We start from the raw sequence: 16557 nt of genomic DNA, 5'->3' as shown, positions 1-16557 counted from the left end.
ATTATATTTATTTTTCGTCTCCAACACTTGTCATGTCACCAATTTATGGATCAAATGTTTTTAATTAAGTTTTAAAAGGATTTTAAATGAAAATTTATAATTGTATTTGGCAAAAATATTAATTACTTGGAATATTAGATAAAGGGTGGTATAATTTAAGAAACTAGAATCGATAGTCATGTGCCAATCAAATTCACAACGTGAAGGTATGGATACAAGATACGCTTTGGTCAATTTTACTCAAGGCTTTGACATTCGAAGTAGAAAGTGATAGAATGGTGGACCAGCAGAACATAAGCGCATCTTTATTACTGGGTATCTTCAAAGCAACAGTATATATGTTGGGTCCCACAATAGACAAAAAGATAGTCTTGGTGACCTTCGTCACATTTCAAAAGTGGAATCCCCTCATTTATTATTATTATTATTTTACCCTGACAAGAAAAAAAATCACATCTACGTACAAGAACACCTACCAAAGACATAAAATTAGAGATACATTTAACATCAACAATCATTTAACCAACCAAACCTAACTAACACCTCTTATAGTCAAGATCACAGACTTGACAAACCAAGAAAATGTCAGTTACATGAAAAATCAGCATCACAAACAAAGAAAGATACACCTTCATACACAACACAACCTCCTAGAGACAAAGAGGCACTGCCATACACAAAATTTCAAAGTATTCATACACATCAAGCCACCGGGGAGAAGAGAAGGCTGCAACTCATTATAAAACAGACCTCGGAAACATACGTGCAACACCGACTTAAACAAAGCATGAGTAGCGTCAATAAAATGGTCCCATAGCAAGTAAACATCAGGCCGGACATCATGAGATAAACATGAAAACAGAGGCCTCGGGGAAAATGAAATTGTACCGCCACACGCAAAGAGTCCAATTACTTGAAGACCTAGCCCACCACAAAGAAAATGAAACTGTGAAGAGTACCTAGCCTACACATCAGCCATGACGTCACCACGGATGAACCGCCGAGCACAACGCAACAGCCATCATAGGCGGCAACAAGCCGAGTAGTCAGCGCTAACCCCAGGCGGAGAACCCACCACATCGACAAGTTCCACTCCGGAACTATCACATAGCGCCATCCCCGACTCCCAGCAACCAGACCATAATTCACCTCACAACGCCGACAACCTAGCAGGAGCTTACCCAGCATAATATCAGGAGATGACAGCGGAATGTAAATTAAAATAATCACTTGCACATGACCCACCACCAGCCATCCGACAACGTCCACTAGAAAGTTTCGTGACAGCACCCAGGACGTCACCAAGCGAGCCGACAACCAGGGGCGGAGCCAGTATAGGCCCAGGGGGGCCCATGTTGGGCCATTAGTTTTAATTACAAAATGGCCCTAAAATTTATAAAAGTTTTCAAAAAGCCTCCCCTGAAATAATTTTTTTTAAGAAAATGGCCATTAATTTTTATTACACATAGGCCAATAATTTATAAAAAAATTAAAAAATACCCCCTGAAATAATTATTTACCCTTGGGCCAATTAATTTTTATTCTAAATAGGCCTATAATTTATAAAATTTTACAAAAATACCCACTAAAATAATTATTTTTAAAAAATATCTTTAATTTTTCCTTTCTTTTCATTATTACTCCTCATCCTCTTCTTCTTCTTTATATTCTCTTTAAAAAAAATTTGCATTCCTTTATTCAAACATTTTTTTTTTTTTCTTCTTCTTCAAAGTTTGGTAATTAAATTTGTTGTCTTAAGGTCAGTATTTTTATGTTCTTATTTTTAAAAAATAATTATTTTTCAAATTATTAAATGCTATTATTCCACCATTATTACAGTTTTATTTTTTAATTTATTGTCTTGCATCACTTTTCGCTTGAAAAAAATATAATTTATCATCTTTAATATGACGCCCCCTGAAACAAATTCCTGGCTCCGTCCCTGCCGACAACACCATCAACGACCACAAAGACCGACAATGCACAATTCCTCCGTCGGTGCCAAATCGACCCAACAAACCGGCCATCCAGGTGACCCAACAATCCCCTCATCTATGTGTCCGTGTGAAGGATGAACACACACACACACACAAGTAACTAACACTAATACTAATATATACACGTGAATACGTAATGCCATCAACAGGGTCTATTATTTGACTACATAATTGATTTTTATTTTCTTTGAAATATCTGATAAATTAAAAAATTTATTTAATAAGTCTCAATTTTATAATGAAATATGGAGAGATGACTCTCTTGATATTAAAGTTTTGTTTATTTGGTTGTCAATTTTTTTTACAAAATATATATATTTTTATTTTTTAATAATTGATTGTAGTAAAATATAAAAAAATATATATATTAAAACTTAATAAAAATAATCTATTCATCAACTTTGGACAAATTATTTTACACGTCACCTAATGGACTCAATTTAGACTTATGCGAAAAAAAAAAAGCCTAAAGAAAGAAAATCTGTTCAGCTTGAAATGCATACCTCATCTGCAGAACGAGATAATTTGGTTTGCCCGTGGGTTCATAAGATTAAACCTCAATCATCTAATTAATTACAAGAGTTTGAACCTTTTAATATCATAAAAACAGCGGCTCTTTCACATTTATATATTATCTGTGGAGCTGCCTGCACCATGCACAATACTGCTTTTTATCCTCCAAGTGGTGTATGTAATATTGGAATATATTTAACAAAATATAATAATAATAGAAACTCGAGGTCTATCTATTAGACCTATTCATGACTGCTAAACAGATAGCAAAGGCATATATATATATATATTCGGTAAGTTCAAAGGCATATATTTATATTGTGGATCTACACTCTATATACTGTATAATCAAGGATATATATTAGGATTATGTCATGTCATCAAGAGAAAGACATAGAAAGTTGGCAATCCCCATCTTTACTGGAAAACACTCACCTGAGCAGAAACCTTTAAAATGAGAGGGAGGTCCATCGTAACAAGAAAAATATTCTTGTCGAAAGTGGGCCCATAGCATCTGGATTACCAAGAATATTTATTTTTTATTTTATTTATTTTTTGCGTGGGTGTTAGGAAGTCATACACACTATACACATAGAAAGTATTGAGGAGAGAAAAGAGACAAAACTCAAGTATGGTAATGGCCTTGAGGAATCAATCCTTCAGCTCAAGTTGTAGAAAGTTTTCTCTACCTCCTACTATTATAAATACCTTACCATCCTCACATTCTTCTTCAAGTCCTCTCTTAGTATTCTCTTCTTGGGCATCTATATATATTCACATTTCTCATTCACTACTAGACTTATATATATTATGGAGGAGACACTCAGGTGCATATAATATCTCCTCTCTCTCTCTCTCACTCACTCTCACGCACACACATTCAGTCACGTACATAAACTACTAGCTAGCACTTTTTTTTTGTACCATAATAGTTGGGTGTTTTGGGAACTCACTACTAGCTAGCACTTTTTTTTGTGCCATAATAGTTGGGTGCTTTGGGAACTCCCAAAACACCCAACTATTATGGGATAGAGGAAGTATATAATATTTTTATCTGTTAACTAGTCATATGTTTTACACAATGCTAAACTTTAAATTAATTATACAAGTGTTATTAATCACTTAATTCCTCGAGCAGGAACAAGTGCGCAGCGTGCTATAGACAGTTTAACAAAATGGAGCACCTGGTGGAGCACATGAGGACCTCATATCACTCGGTTCATGAACCAATGTGTGGAATTTGTAGGAAACATTGTCGATCATTTGAGTCCTTGAGGGAGCATCTTATAGGTAATTAATTTATTAATTTAGTACAAATCCAATTATATCTCATATCAATTGTTATTCACATTTCTTCTTAGTATTGATCAATATCATGTACATATATATATTTGCTTCTCAGGGCCATTGCCAAAGGCAGAATGTGAAAGGATATTCAAGGATCGAGGTTGTGATATTTGCTTAGCCATCCTTAGCAACCGTAATGCTCTTAGGTTTCACCGCGAGACATGCCAACTCTCACGAGTAAACCCTGTATTAATCCGAACTAAAATTAATTTTTCAGTACCCTAACACTATAAATGTAATTTTTTTTTTACTAGTATTATATTTTTGTTGAAGGGTGTACTTTATCGCATGGCTAACCTGGGCACTCATGAGGACCTGAGGATGGATGGTAGAGCAAGAGTGGTTGCACTTGCTTGCAAAATGGTTGGTGGAGGGAGTGATGGCTCACTGGACCTTTGTGGAAGGGTTTGCCTCATTGATGAATATGAAAACATCATCTTTCACACATATGTCAAACCCTACCTTCCAGTCACAAACTATAGGTACCATATATAAGTTATATACATGTATCAGTATAGATTTTGAGCTAGTGAATTCACCCAAAACTACAATCAAAATTAATTAATGTTTGAAATTAATTAATTCGTTTTAGGTATGAAACAACCGGCATTAGGCCAGAAATGTTAAGGGATGCAATGCCACTGAAGCAAGTCCAGAGGAAGATCCAAAACTTCTTATGCAATGGGGAAACCATATGGAAGATCCGATCGAGAGGAGGCAAATCCAGGACCCTTGTGGGTCATGGCCTGGATAATGACCTTAAAAGTCTAGAATTGGAGTATCCGCCAACAATGATAAGGTAAGCTCCTCAATCAAGCTCCAAAATTTTATAATAAAATAATATTTGCATACTCACCGACAGTGCGTTCAATTTGACCATATAAAGGGACACAGCAAAATATCCTCCATTGATGAAAACAAGCAAGCTCAGTAATTCACTCAAGTACCTAACAAAAGCATACCTCGGGTAATTAAATACTAAATCTTTATGCATTAATTGTGTGTACATTAAATTGGTGTTCAAAGTGTTATAATATTGAAGGCCTTAATTAATTTATATATATATGTTGAATAGGTATGACATTCAAAGTGTACAAGATCCTTACGAGGAGTGTGTGTCTACAATGAGGCTTTATTTGAGAATGAAATCCCAAGTTCACTTTATGGAGGCTTACCCACTTGCTGCTGACCCACAGAACCGAAACAACTTTGCACAATGGAGGCAAAATGAGCTTGAGAGGATGAGCCCAGACGAAATGTTGGACATTTCAAGGTCCGATTACTATTGTTGGTGCTTGGACTCCAAGGAACCTAACTAGGACGCTTATTATATACACCATCATTACAGCAACATATATATATATATATATATATATATATATATATATAACAAATAAAACTTGGAAATTTTATTTCCATTAAATGGTAATTATTTGTACTATGTGGGACTAAATTCATCTACTTTGAAGTGATATTTTATGGAGTGTACTAAATAATGTTACTTCAGTCGAAGATATGCATGCCTGAGTGTGTGATATCTATATAAATATGTATAAGGTGAAACTTTATATTATATATATAATGAGCCACTTTAATTATTTATCTATATACATCTTGGACATTATGGCATGATGATATGGATTGCGAGCATGTGTGATATCTATCCTCAAACATAGGACCAATTGGGGATGACTTTAAATTAGTTTAAATCTAGAACTCATTGCAAAGGACCATCAATATCGTAATTTCAGATTTTGAATTTTTTTTTTTTTTTTGGGGGTAAAAACTTTCATATTTTGATTTAATAAATATTCTTAAATCTAAAAATCATAAGGACAAATATGTACAATTATTATAAAAATATCTGTTTTCGCAATTCATCACTAACCTCAATATAAACCGCCATTTTCACGTTTATAAATTGAAATTATAGACTTCTTCTCCTATTGCACCAAGTAATAGTTTAAACTTATGAGAAATTCACATAGTACAATGACCATGAGATTAATTTGCGTGTTTTTAAAATCATATTGTACCCAAAAGAAAGGGGAAAAAAAAAACAAAATTGTAATATAAGATATAAATGATAAAGAGAGCACAGAACCCCAAAAAAAAAATGGATACATATTCCTCTCTAATGGGCTGAGAAGTCTAAGATAATTCTTAAAAAGGAGGAGTATCATCACTTCTGAGCCAAAACATGTCAAGTCCACATGAGACACTGTTTTTTCATAAAAGAAAATTTATAGTTAAAATATCTAAAATTATGGTAACGACCACCAAATTGGTGTTGTAGAATTAGAATTGAATTAATTGAATTTTGAAAAAAAAATTACTTAAATATCACAACATAAGCTTGCATTTAGATTCACATAATAGGAATTGCATTGGATTGAAATTTCAATTCATTGAGTTGGAATTCAATCACTATAATTGGAAGTACCAAATCAACGTCTCAAACTTGAAATTAATAAAATTTAGTTTAAATTTAAGCTGAGCTTTATCTAATTTTAAATTTAAAATACTGATACGGTACACCAAAATATATTTAAATTAAATTTGAAATTAATTTATAATTGAAGTCTAATTCAATACATGACTTTCTCTTTATCGTTTAAAAGCTTACTTGAGCAGTTGAGCTTTGTAAATTTTATTTGTTGGTATGCAACCTGTTCCCTTAGAAGTTAGAATTGGCCCGTCACGAAATTCTTGACATCAATAAATATACTAATTTTGTCCAAAAAAAATTGAATTCTTCAAACTACAGAACACATTTAGGAATGAAATTATCATTAAAAAAAATTAAAGATATAATGAGGGTACTCTCAGTACAAATTTTAAGTGATAATTAAAAATAAACTCGTATCGAAATTTACCGTCTCAATAATTTTTGAAGTGAATTAGTAAAATGAAGCATCAAATCGTGGAATGTAGAAGACATCGGACGGTGTGGAGGTGAGGATTACTTTGCTTGTGACGTTTTCGATTTTTTTTGCCATTTTTTAATTTTCTGAAAATTTTGTTGCCGCAAAGATATTTCTGTCATTTCACGTTTTGCGTACGGGATTGTGGTTGGGTCCAATTGCAATTGGTACATTTAAATTCATGTGGATTAAGTGGTATGTGCATGTGGTACATTGTACATGTTATGTGGTGTAGAATTTTGTGACAAAAGAATAATGGAAAATCAAAATTTGAAGTGGAGGGACCCACCATTAATGCATTAGTGGTTTAGAGACCACTTCTTCTCTCTCATTTTTCTCTCTCCCCGTTTCTTCCTCTCTCTCCCTCATTTCCCTTCATTTTTCTTTTCTTTTGGAAGCCAAACTTTGGATCTTGATTTCTCTCTCATTACATGGTAGATTTAAGTGTCGTTTGAGGCAAAACGGAGAGTACGACGAACTCTACACGTGGGTACAAGCAATTTCAGTTTTGGTGCTCCCTAGAGACTTCAAAATTTGGACCCATTTTGAGAGTTTTCGCAATTCTAAAAGGTAGGGGTTTCTAATCCATGAGTTCTTGCCCCCTAGTGAATTAATCCTTGTTAATTGATGCTTAACGTGCTTAATTGAGTTGATTACCTCTAATAATGATTTGGTTTTGTAAATGAGATTCATGTTTATGTGTATATGTGGTTTTGTGAGACAAACATGTTTAGATGTTGATTTTAGATGTTGATTTTACATGCTTTAGTGTTTATATCTTGGTAGAATTTGTTATATGGAAAGCATGTCTATGTGTAGCTTCCATTATGCTTATGGTGCTAGTAATTTCTTTATAAATTGTTGAATGGGAGCATGTTAAATTGTGTATTGTATGAATCTTTCATGTATCATGGCATCATGAAAGCATATGATGATCATGCATGTGATTGGGTATCAAAATGGGAAAGAAATTGTTTGATACAAAAAGGGGAACTTTTGGGGGAAACAAGTTTTGATGAAAAAGAGTTTTGAGAAAACCCGGTCGCTGCGGAGTCACCAACGGGCCAGTAGGTTAATGTAACTTAGAGGGAACTAGGGAGATTGCCCTAGCGTGGTTGAGTTATCTGGGCCCCATAATGATGCTGCGGAGTCACCAAAGGTCAGGGACAGTAGCCAATCCTTCTCTCGGCGTTGCGGAGTCACCAAAGGGGGTTACATTAACAGTTTGAAATTGGTGGATTTGAATTGTTGAAAATAGGGAGCGACATTAACATGCACTGCATTTCATTGCTCCATATTGATTGTGTTGAGATTGTATATTACGTTGTATTTTCCCTACACAGTATGACCCCAATTCCTATTGTCTTATTCCTTGTTTGGGTTCACGGGGACACAAGATGCGTGTCTTAGGTGTCACCTACTGAGCAATTTGCTCACCCCATATATTTATATTATTTTTTTTTAGGTCTTGGAAATTAACCGGTGGACGACAATCCACCTCAAGCTTGAAAGTTGTTAGAAGGTTGTTTTCTAATTTGTATTTTGACCATTCTATGTATATTCATAGTTGTGGAAATGTAATTAAGTTAGTATTCATGGCCTTGTAACTTAAGAACGAACTTATCTTTTGTTTGATGTAAATGACACTAATGGAATTATGGTATATATATTTCCATACAATTGTATCATGTAACATTGTAAGACAGGAACTTTAAATCTCAACCATGTATTTTGGGACTGTAATTATGATAATTTAGATTAATTGGTGTGTAGATGTTCCACCATAAGAGGAATTAAATAAGGCATGGTGAATGGATGAAAGTGATGTTAGAATGTATTATATGTTTATTGTGCTGGGACAGGTTAAAAAATTCATTTAAACAGGTTGTGGTAGGCCCATTTTTAGGGGAGGTTATGCAAATTTTTTTTAAAATTTTGGCATCAGCTAGGGTCGTTACATTGTTGCTGTGCACACGCGAGTAATTTACAGAGGATGAAAAATGAGCTCAGAAAAATTAGGAGTAAACTAGCGCCGTGACGAACATTTCACATTCAAATCCAAGACTTTTGACTCCGCCTTGTAAAACTAGGCTGTATAGAACATTTCACACTAAAATCCAACAAAAATAGCTGGTTTTGGTTTTGACTCTGCCTCCCATATTTTTTTTCGGAAATTAGTTTTGATTCACCTATAAAACATGACAATGCGTTATAAACTCTCAATTCAAATCACAAGTGAGAGATATGGCGATGAATCGTGTAGCCGCGTCTGCAATTCGGGCATTCGCTTCATGTAATACCCCTGATTTTAAAAGGATAGTCTCGATATTTTTTTAAAAAAAATTTTTTAATTACATTTAATTATTTAGTTGATTTCTTGGCTAATTGTTTACTTTTAGTTGATTTCTTGGCTAATTGTTTACTTTTAGTTGATTTCTTGGCTAATTGTTTACTTGTTTAATTGCTTTAATTATTTGTTAAATGTGTTAATTGATTTAATTGTTTAAATGAAATTGTGTGTGATGATGTGTATTTATTTAGGAATTTAATTGTTTTATTTTATTTTTATTTTAATATTTTTAGGGAATTGGATATAGATAGTAGTAATGGACCAACTAATTGGGCTCCATGGACTACTTGGATAAGGGGTTTAATGGGTACGGATAATTACCCATGTATATGTATATTTAATAAATAAATAAATATATATATATATATATAAGGAAAGTCATATATATTTATATATTACATATAAAAAGGATTACACATAGATTATACGTACCATATATTTTAGTTACCTTTTTAGTATTTAGATTTTATTTTATTTTTATTATTAGTTTGGCTTGGATTGGGAAAAGGATTAGTGTTATTTTATTTGACTATAAATATATAATTATAGGGTTGTGAAAGAGGTTAGAAAATATATTACGTACTATATTTTAGAGAGAGAAAGAAGGAAGAGGAAGGAAGAGAAAAGGAAGAAGGAGGTTAGGGTTTTTATCTAATCCCTAAAGGCAAGTTCTAATTCTTCTCTTCTCCTTTGATTCGTACCATATGCATGCTAGATTAATTCTAGGTTCTTTAAATAAATTAATTGAATCTAATTACATGAATTTATTTGGAAATTGTACTTCATGTTTTAATAATGGGTTTTAATTAATCTGTTATGCCGAACTGGCACTATTGGTGGCCTTGATTTTTAATTTAATTTATTTTATTTTATTTTATTTTACTTGAATTAATACTCGCATGTGTCAGTATTGTGTATATATATATGAAATCAAAATTTGTTCATGCTTAAAGAATGCACACGAAACGAGGGAAAATTAATGAACCAGTTTATATATTAATCGGTGTATGCATATATAGGTAAAGTCATAAGGTGTTTTTGCATAATTTGTGCGCGCCGAACGAGAAAACCATTGATAAGGGATTTAAATAAAAATCAGACTATGATATAAAGGATAATGAGACTTTGTGTTTTGTCATGCACGCCGAACGAGGAAGAACAGCACAGGAATGTTTCAGTTTATCTCATTGTATTTGCAATTGAAATTTCACTTCATTTCTAATACATACATGCGGCACGAGGATGGAAAGGTTAGCTTAGAACAATTTGATATTGTGAGAAATTGTTAGAAAGGAATCTGGTATATTACAAAAATTAGTGATGCATTAAATATTTTAAAAGTTAGACTAATTAATGTTGGATATTAAACTAAGGCTATTGTTTTGTTATTAAGGAATTTTGTATTAAATATTTATTTATTTAATAAATTCATTAAGAACTGAAGAGCATAATTTAAGTTTACATGTTATGTATGGGTTTAATTGTAAAAGGATAAATTAATTAAACATGGTTGGGTTAAATTATTTTAATCAATTGTTTAGATTTAAATTAATTTAAACAAGGCATGGAAATGTACAATTTAGTAGAGTTGCATGTTAATTTCTTGTGATGTAAATTAAATGCATGCCACTTAGAGTTGATATTTTGCTCAAGTAAATGCAAAGGATGTGTATATGATTTTTATCATATTTATTTGGATTGTTATATGTAAACATTATTGACATTATCCTTGGATTTGAAATTTTTATTTGATTATGATATGGATTAATGCACCATTATGGGATGGGGGCATATTAGGGACGGATTAACTTAAGAGTTAAATCCTACCTATTTTAAATAAGGGAACGGATTAACCATAGTGTTAAGTCCTACTTATTCGTGTCAGGTCAATGGAATAGTTGGATGACATATTATTAAAATAATAATTGGATAGTTTATTTTGATGATTGGATAGGACGGATTTTATATATATAATTATACGCCATGATATGAGCTTAAGTCTTAGGATCAGTGGTTAGGGTGCGTATATTGCCAGGGATATGTAGCTAGATATAGCGTAGTTGTGTACCCTGGTAGGTCTAGGTACTCATGCCCACTATATGTGCGTTTTGCATGTTACCTACTATTCAGGTTGAGACAACCCTATAGTCTAGTGAGGTTCCCTTAGTGTGTATATATCTATTTATGGACTATTTAGTTATTGTTGAATTAATTAGGATGTGTACGTGTATCGGGTCTCTGTTTGGGATGTAGTAGATTAGAACTTGTATGTGGGCCTGACCCACCATTATTTTTCAGGTGTTCGTCAGTTCCAGTCTTAGAGATTGTTCGTGCCAAGCAGAGACAGTCATTCACTCTTCCGACTCTACGTAGGACTCTTCTTCATGGTTTAATTATTAGTTTTATTTCAGTTCAGTATTTCAGTTAGGATATTGTTAGGGGTCCACAATATGGATTCCCGAGTTGTAGTTTAATTAATTACTAGTATCCGAGAATTGGAGGATTTTATTATTGGATTTTTAATTATTATTTATTTGAGAATTTTAAAATAGGGATTTATTATTTAGTTTCCTTCAGCTTATTATTTATTTATTTTTAATTCATCTTGTATTCCAATGCTTCTTTAAATATTAATTGTTTGATATCCCTTATATTCTGTGTTCGGACTTGATCACCCGTGGCTTTAGAATCGAGGGGTATCACAGTTGGTATCAGAGCACTCCAGGTTCAAGTGTCTCTAGGGATCTATCGTTTTAAGACTTCCGCGTAGCGTATTCTTTTATTTAGAGCCTAAGATTAGGATTCGTTGTATTCTTTACGATTCGGTTAAATCGTACTAATGTCTGTCTTTCTATGTTAACAGAATGGTTAACGCTAGAAGAAGACGGGACAATCAGAGAAACAGGCAACGAAGGGAGGCAGCTCGTAGGCAGCGTCAGGAGGATGAGGGTCAGTTCTATGAGGAGCATGAGTAAGTTCAGCAGACTCGGGATCAGGGAGGAGATCCAGAGTTTCCTCCTCACATCAATGACCTTATTGCTCGGGCTATAGAAGCAGGGGTAACCGCTGCACTTCGGAATCAGCCTCAAGTACAGCCGGCACCGTTACCGGCACCGGTTGTTCGGATTGATACTTGGGAGAAGGCTAGGAGTTCTTTCACAAAGGGTAGCCCACCTGAGTTCACAGGCTCCACCGATGCGAGAGCAGCTCATCAGTGGAAACAGGACATCGAGCGACATCTTCGCTTGGTTCAGTGCACTGAGGTTCAGAAGCAGATGCTTGCTACTTTCAAGCTAGTTGGGGATGCACTACAGTGGTGGGAGTCAGTTACCACCGCAGCGGAGAGGATGGCATTGACTTACGATCAGTTCAGTGCACGCTTTGATGAAAAGTATTTCCCTTATGCAATCAGGGCAGCCATGAAGACTGAGTTTCTTAATCTGCAGCAGGGGAACATGACAGTAGCGGAGTATGAGTAGCAGTTCACACGCTTGTCTCTCTTTGCACCGGAGGAGGTGGATACAGAGGAGAAGAAGCGCAACAGTTTCGTCAAGGGACTGATGTGGTCTATCAAGAGAGCTATTACGGGTAGTCCAGCCTATACTACTTACGCTCAGGTGGTAGACGCCGCTCTACAGCAGTATCAGTTGACCGTGGATTTTAGATAGGCCAAGGGTGAAAAGCGGGGTGATCGAGACTCTGCTAATCAGTCAGCTGAGAAAGGGAATGGGAACGGACACCGACAGAATGACAAGGGCAAATTCCAGGGACATCAGCCTTGGAAGAAGCACAAGGGTGGTTCAGATGCTCAGCAGAATGGGGCACCTATTCAGAGGCAGCAGAATGGGGGACCACAGGCAGGACAGGGTCAGCCACAGGCTAACCGACAGAGGAGGCCATTTGGTACTTTCCAGGGTAGTTGCTATACTTGTGGAGAGTATGGTCACACTTCCAGGCAGTGTCCTACAGTAAGACAGGGACAGAGACAGGGACAACATGTACAGCAGGGGCAGAGGGCACCAGTGCCTTTACCAGCTCCACAGGTTCCACGGATTCAGGGACAGACATATCCAGCTTTACCAGCGCCGCCGCAGCCTTAGGGACAGGCATCGCAGCAGTTACATTATGGCAGGGTGTACAACCTCATGCCACAGGATGTTCGGGCACCTCAGGCTATTGAGGGTAAGTTTCCTATTCATGGTTTGCATGGACGTGTTTTATTTGATACGGGTGCTACACACTCATTTGTAGCTAGGACTTTTGTTGCTTTATCTGGGATGAGGACGAGGGTATGCACTAAACCTCAAGGTATTTCTATACCATTGGGCGATACAGCCATTTTACATGAGAGTGATGGGCCTGTGACACTAGATATTGGTAGACTCGGATTTCTAGCCAATCTATTGGTCCTGGACATGCACACTTATGACGTGATACTTGGGATGGATTGGTTATCGCATTACCATGCCCAAGTTAATTGTTATGATAGATCAGTTATTTTCACTATACCTGGTCAGGACATGTACGTCGTCACTATGCCGCGTTCTAAGGGGATCACTAGCACCTATTTGTTTCATATGGAGGAGGAAACGGATGAGGGGACTACTGTATTATTGGATAACATACCAATTGTACAGGATTACCCGGATGTATTTCAGGAGATTCCAGGGTTGCCGCCTAGTCGCGAGATCGACTTTGTGATAGACTTAGCTCCAGGCACTACGCCTATTGCTAGGGCACCATATAGGATGGCACCAGTGGAGATGCGCGAGCTGAGGGATCAGATTCAGCAGCTACTCAGCCAGGGTTTCATTCGCAGGAGTACTTTACCCTGGGGAGCACCGGTTTTATTTGTGAAGAAGAAGGATGGTTCGCTCCGCTTGTGTATAGATTACAGGGAGTTGAACAAGGTTACTATTCGTAACAAGTATCCTTTGCCCAGGATTGATGACTTGTTTGATCAGTTGAAGGGAGCTACTTATTTCTCTAAGATTGACCTGCGGTCTGGATATCATCAACTTCGGGTTCGGGAGCAGGATGTCCCGAGGACAGCGTTTCTCACTAGATATGGATCTTATGAGTTTCGGGTGATGCCGTTCGGGTTGACTAATGCACCAGCGGTTTTCATGGATTTAATGAATAGAGTCTTCAGAGCTTACTTGGATCAATTTGTCATTGTCTTCATAGATGACATTTTGATTTACTCGAGGTCAGAGGACGATCATGCTAGTCATCTTCGGATAGTCTTACAGACGCTTCGTGAGCATCAGTTGTATGCCAAGTTTGAGAAGTGTGAATTTTGGCAGCGGGAAGTGAAATTTCTGGGTCACGTGGTGTCAGAAAGGGGAATAGCGGTGGATCCAGCCAAGGTTTCAGCGGTGGTTGAGTGGGGACAGCCTACATCACCTACCGAGATTCGGAGTTTTCTCGGTTTGGCAGGTTATTATAGAAGGTTCATCCAGGGGTTCTCAAAGATAGCGGGACCACTCACTCATCTGACTAAGAAGGGTGTACGGTTCGTGTGGGATGAACATTGTCAAAAAGCTTTTGATGAACTGAAGACTAAGTTGACTTCTGCACCGGTTTTGTCTACCCCACAGAGCGGGATTGAGTATCTTGTCTACACAGATGCTTCTTTGCAGGGTCTGGGATGTGTCTTGATACAGGAGGAGCGACCAATTTCGTATGGATCTCGGAAACTTAAGCCTCATGAGCTTAATTATCCAACACATGATTTGGAGTTGGCAGCGGTGGTCTTTGCCTTACGTATTTGGAGGCATTATCTGTTGGGTGAATCCTTCAGATTATTTAGTGATCACAAGAGTCTGCAGTACTTGTTCACTCAGCGAGAGCTGAATATGAGACAGCGCCGATGGTTGGAGTTTGTGAAAGACTATCATTTCTCTATCCAGTATCATCCAGGGAAAGCGAATGTGGTGGCAGATGCACTCAATCGTCGACCTGTTGGTAGTCTTTCCACTCTGTTCATTACTGAGTGGAATGCGTTGAAGAGGGTGGATGAATTGTCGGATACTTTCTTGGCTTGCATGGTAGTTACACCTTCTATCATTCACAAAGTTTTGAAGGCACAACTCACGGATCAGCAGTGCATTGATAAAGTTGCAGAGATAGCTTCCGGAGAGGTTCCATTCTACTATGTTGGGGCTGATGGAGGTTTGAGGTACAAGGGACGGTTAGTGGTACCTTCTGCTGATGAGTTGAGGAAGGATGTGATGACTGAGACTCACCACTCTGAGTTTTCGGTTCATCCTGGAGGTGACAAAATGTATCAGGATATGAAGCGGCAGTTTTGGTAGGCAGGTATGAAGAGGGACATTGCTCTATTTGTCTCACGATGTAGTACTTGTCAGATGGTCAAGATTGATCATCAGAGGCCGCCAGGAGTTCTACAGCCACTGCCGATACCGGAGTGGAAATGGGAGAGCATTTCTATGGATTTTGTAGAGGGATTACCTAACTCGTTTAAGAATCACAATTCCATTTGGGTCATCGTTGATAGGTTGACTAAATCTGCTCATTTCTTGCCTATTCGCACTGATTACACTTCGGAACAGTTGGCGAAACTTTACATTACAGAGATTGTGAAGTTGCATGGCATTCCGTTATCTATTATATCGGATAGGGATTCGAGCTTTGTATCAGGGTTTTGGAAGAGTTTTCAGCAGGCTTTGGGTACAGAGTTGCATCTTAGCACTGCTTATCATCCTCAAACTGATAGACAGACCGAGAGGGTTAATCAGATAATGGAGGATATGCTTCGTTCTTGTGTCCTTGACTTTAAGGGCCATTGGGAGGAGTATTTGTCACTTGTGGAGTTCGCATATAACAATAGTTTTCAGAAGACTATTGGTATGGCACCGTTTGAGGCATTATATGGACGACCATGTAGATCTCCTGTTTGTTGGATGGAGGTTGGCAAGAGTCGTTTTTTGGGTCCTGAGTTCATTAAGGATACTTCTGAGAAGATTGCTCTTATTAGGGATCGCATGCGCACTGCCCAGAGTAGGCAGAAGAGTTATGCGGATCGTCGTACTCGTGTTTTGGAGTTTCAGGTTGGGGATCAGGTTCTACTCAAAGTGTCTCCTATGAAAGGTGTAATGCGCTTTGGGAAGAAAGGGAAGTTATCACCACGGTTTGTGGGTCCATTCATGATTACCGATCGCGTGGGAGCTGTAGCTTATCGGTTGGCACTTCCGGATCATTTGGATCGCATCCACAACGTGTTTCATGTTTCCATGTTGCGGAAATTTCTGCGCGATGAGGATAGGTATCAGCACATAGATGTGGGTGAGATTGAGTTGCAACCGGATGCAACTTATGTGGAGCCACCGTGTCGCATTATAGACCGTAAGGATCATGTTCTTCGCAATAAAGTCATATCGTTAGTGCGTGTCCAGTGGAGTCA

General features: G+C 36.9%; 1 protein-coding gene across 1 annotated transcript; it reads left to right on the top strand.

The window, feature by feature from the left end:
- Positions 1 to 3320: 3320 nt before the first annotated feature.
- Positions 3321 to 5286, top strand: LOC132282232 (uncharacterized). Its single transcript, XM_059783839.1, has 7 exons — positions 3321 to 3337; positions 3649 to 3800; positions 3913 to 4043; positions 4131 to 4339; positions 4450 to 4656; positions 4744 to 4824; positions 4933 to 5286. The coding sequence occupies exons 1-7, from the start codon at positions 3321 to 3323 to the stop codon at positions 5174 to 5176; spliced, it is 1041 nt and encodes a 346-aa protein (XP_059639822.1). The 3' UTR covers positions 5177 to 5286.
- Positions 5287 to 16557: the final 11271 nt, after the last annotated feature.

Source organism: Cornus florida, unplaced genomic scaffold, assembly GCF_030987335.1.
Source record: "Cornus florida cultivar Cherokee Brave unplaced genomic scaffold, ASM3098733v1 CherokeeBrave_3.0.0_Hap2_Chr11, whole genome shotgun sequence".
Classification (NCBI taxonomy): domain Eukaryota; kingdom Viridiplantae; phylum Streptophyta; class Magnoliopsida; order Cornales; family Cornaceae; genus Cornus; species Cornus florida.
The sequence above is the reverse complement of the archived record's forward strand: the minus strand, read 5'-3'. Positions and strand labels throughout refer to the sequence as shown.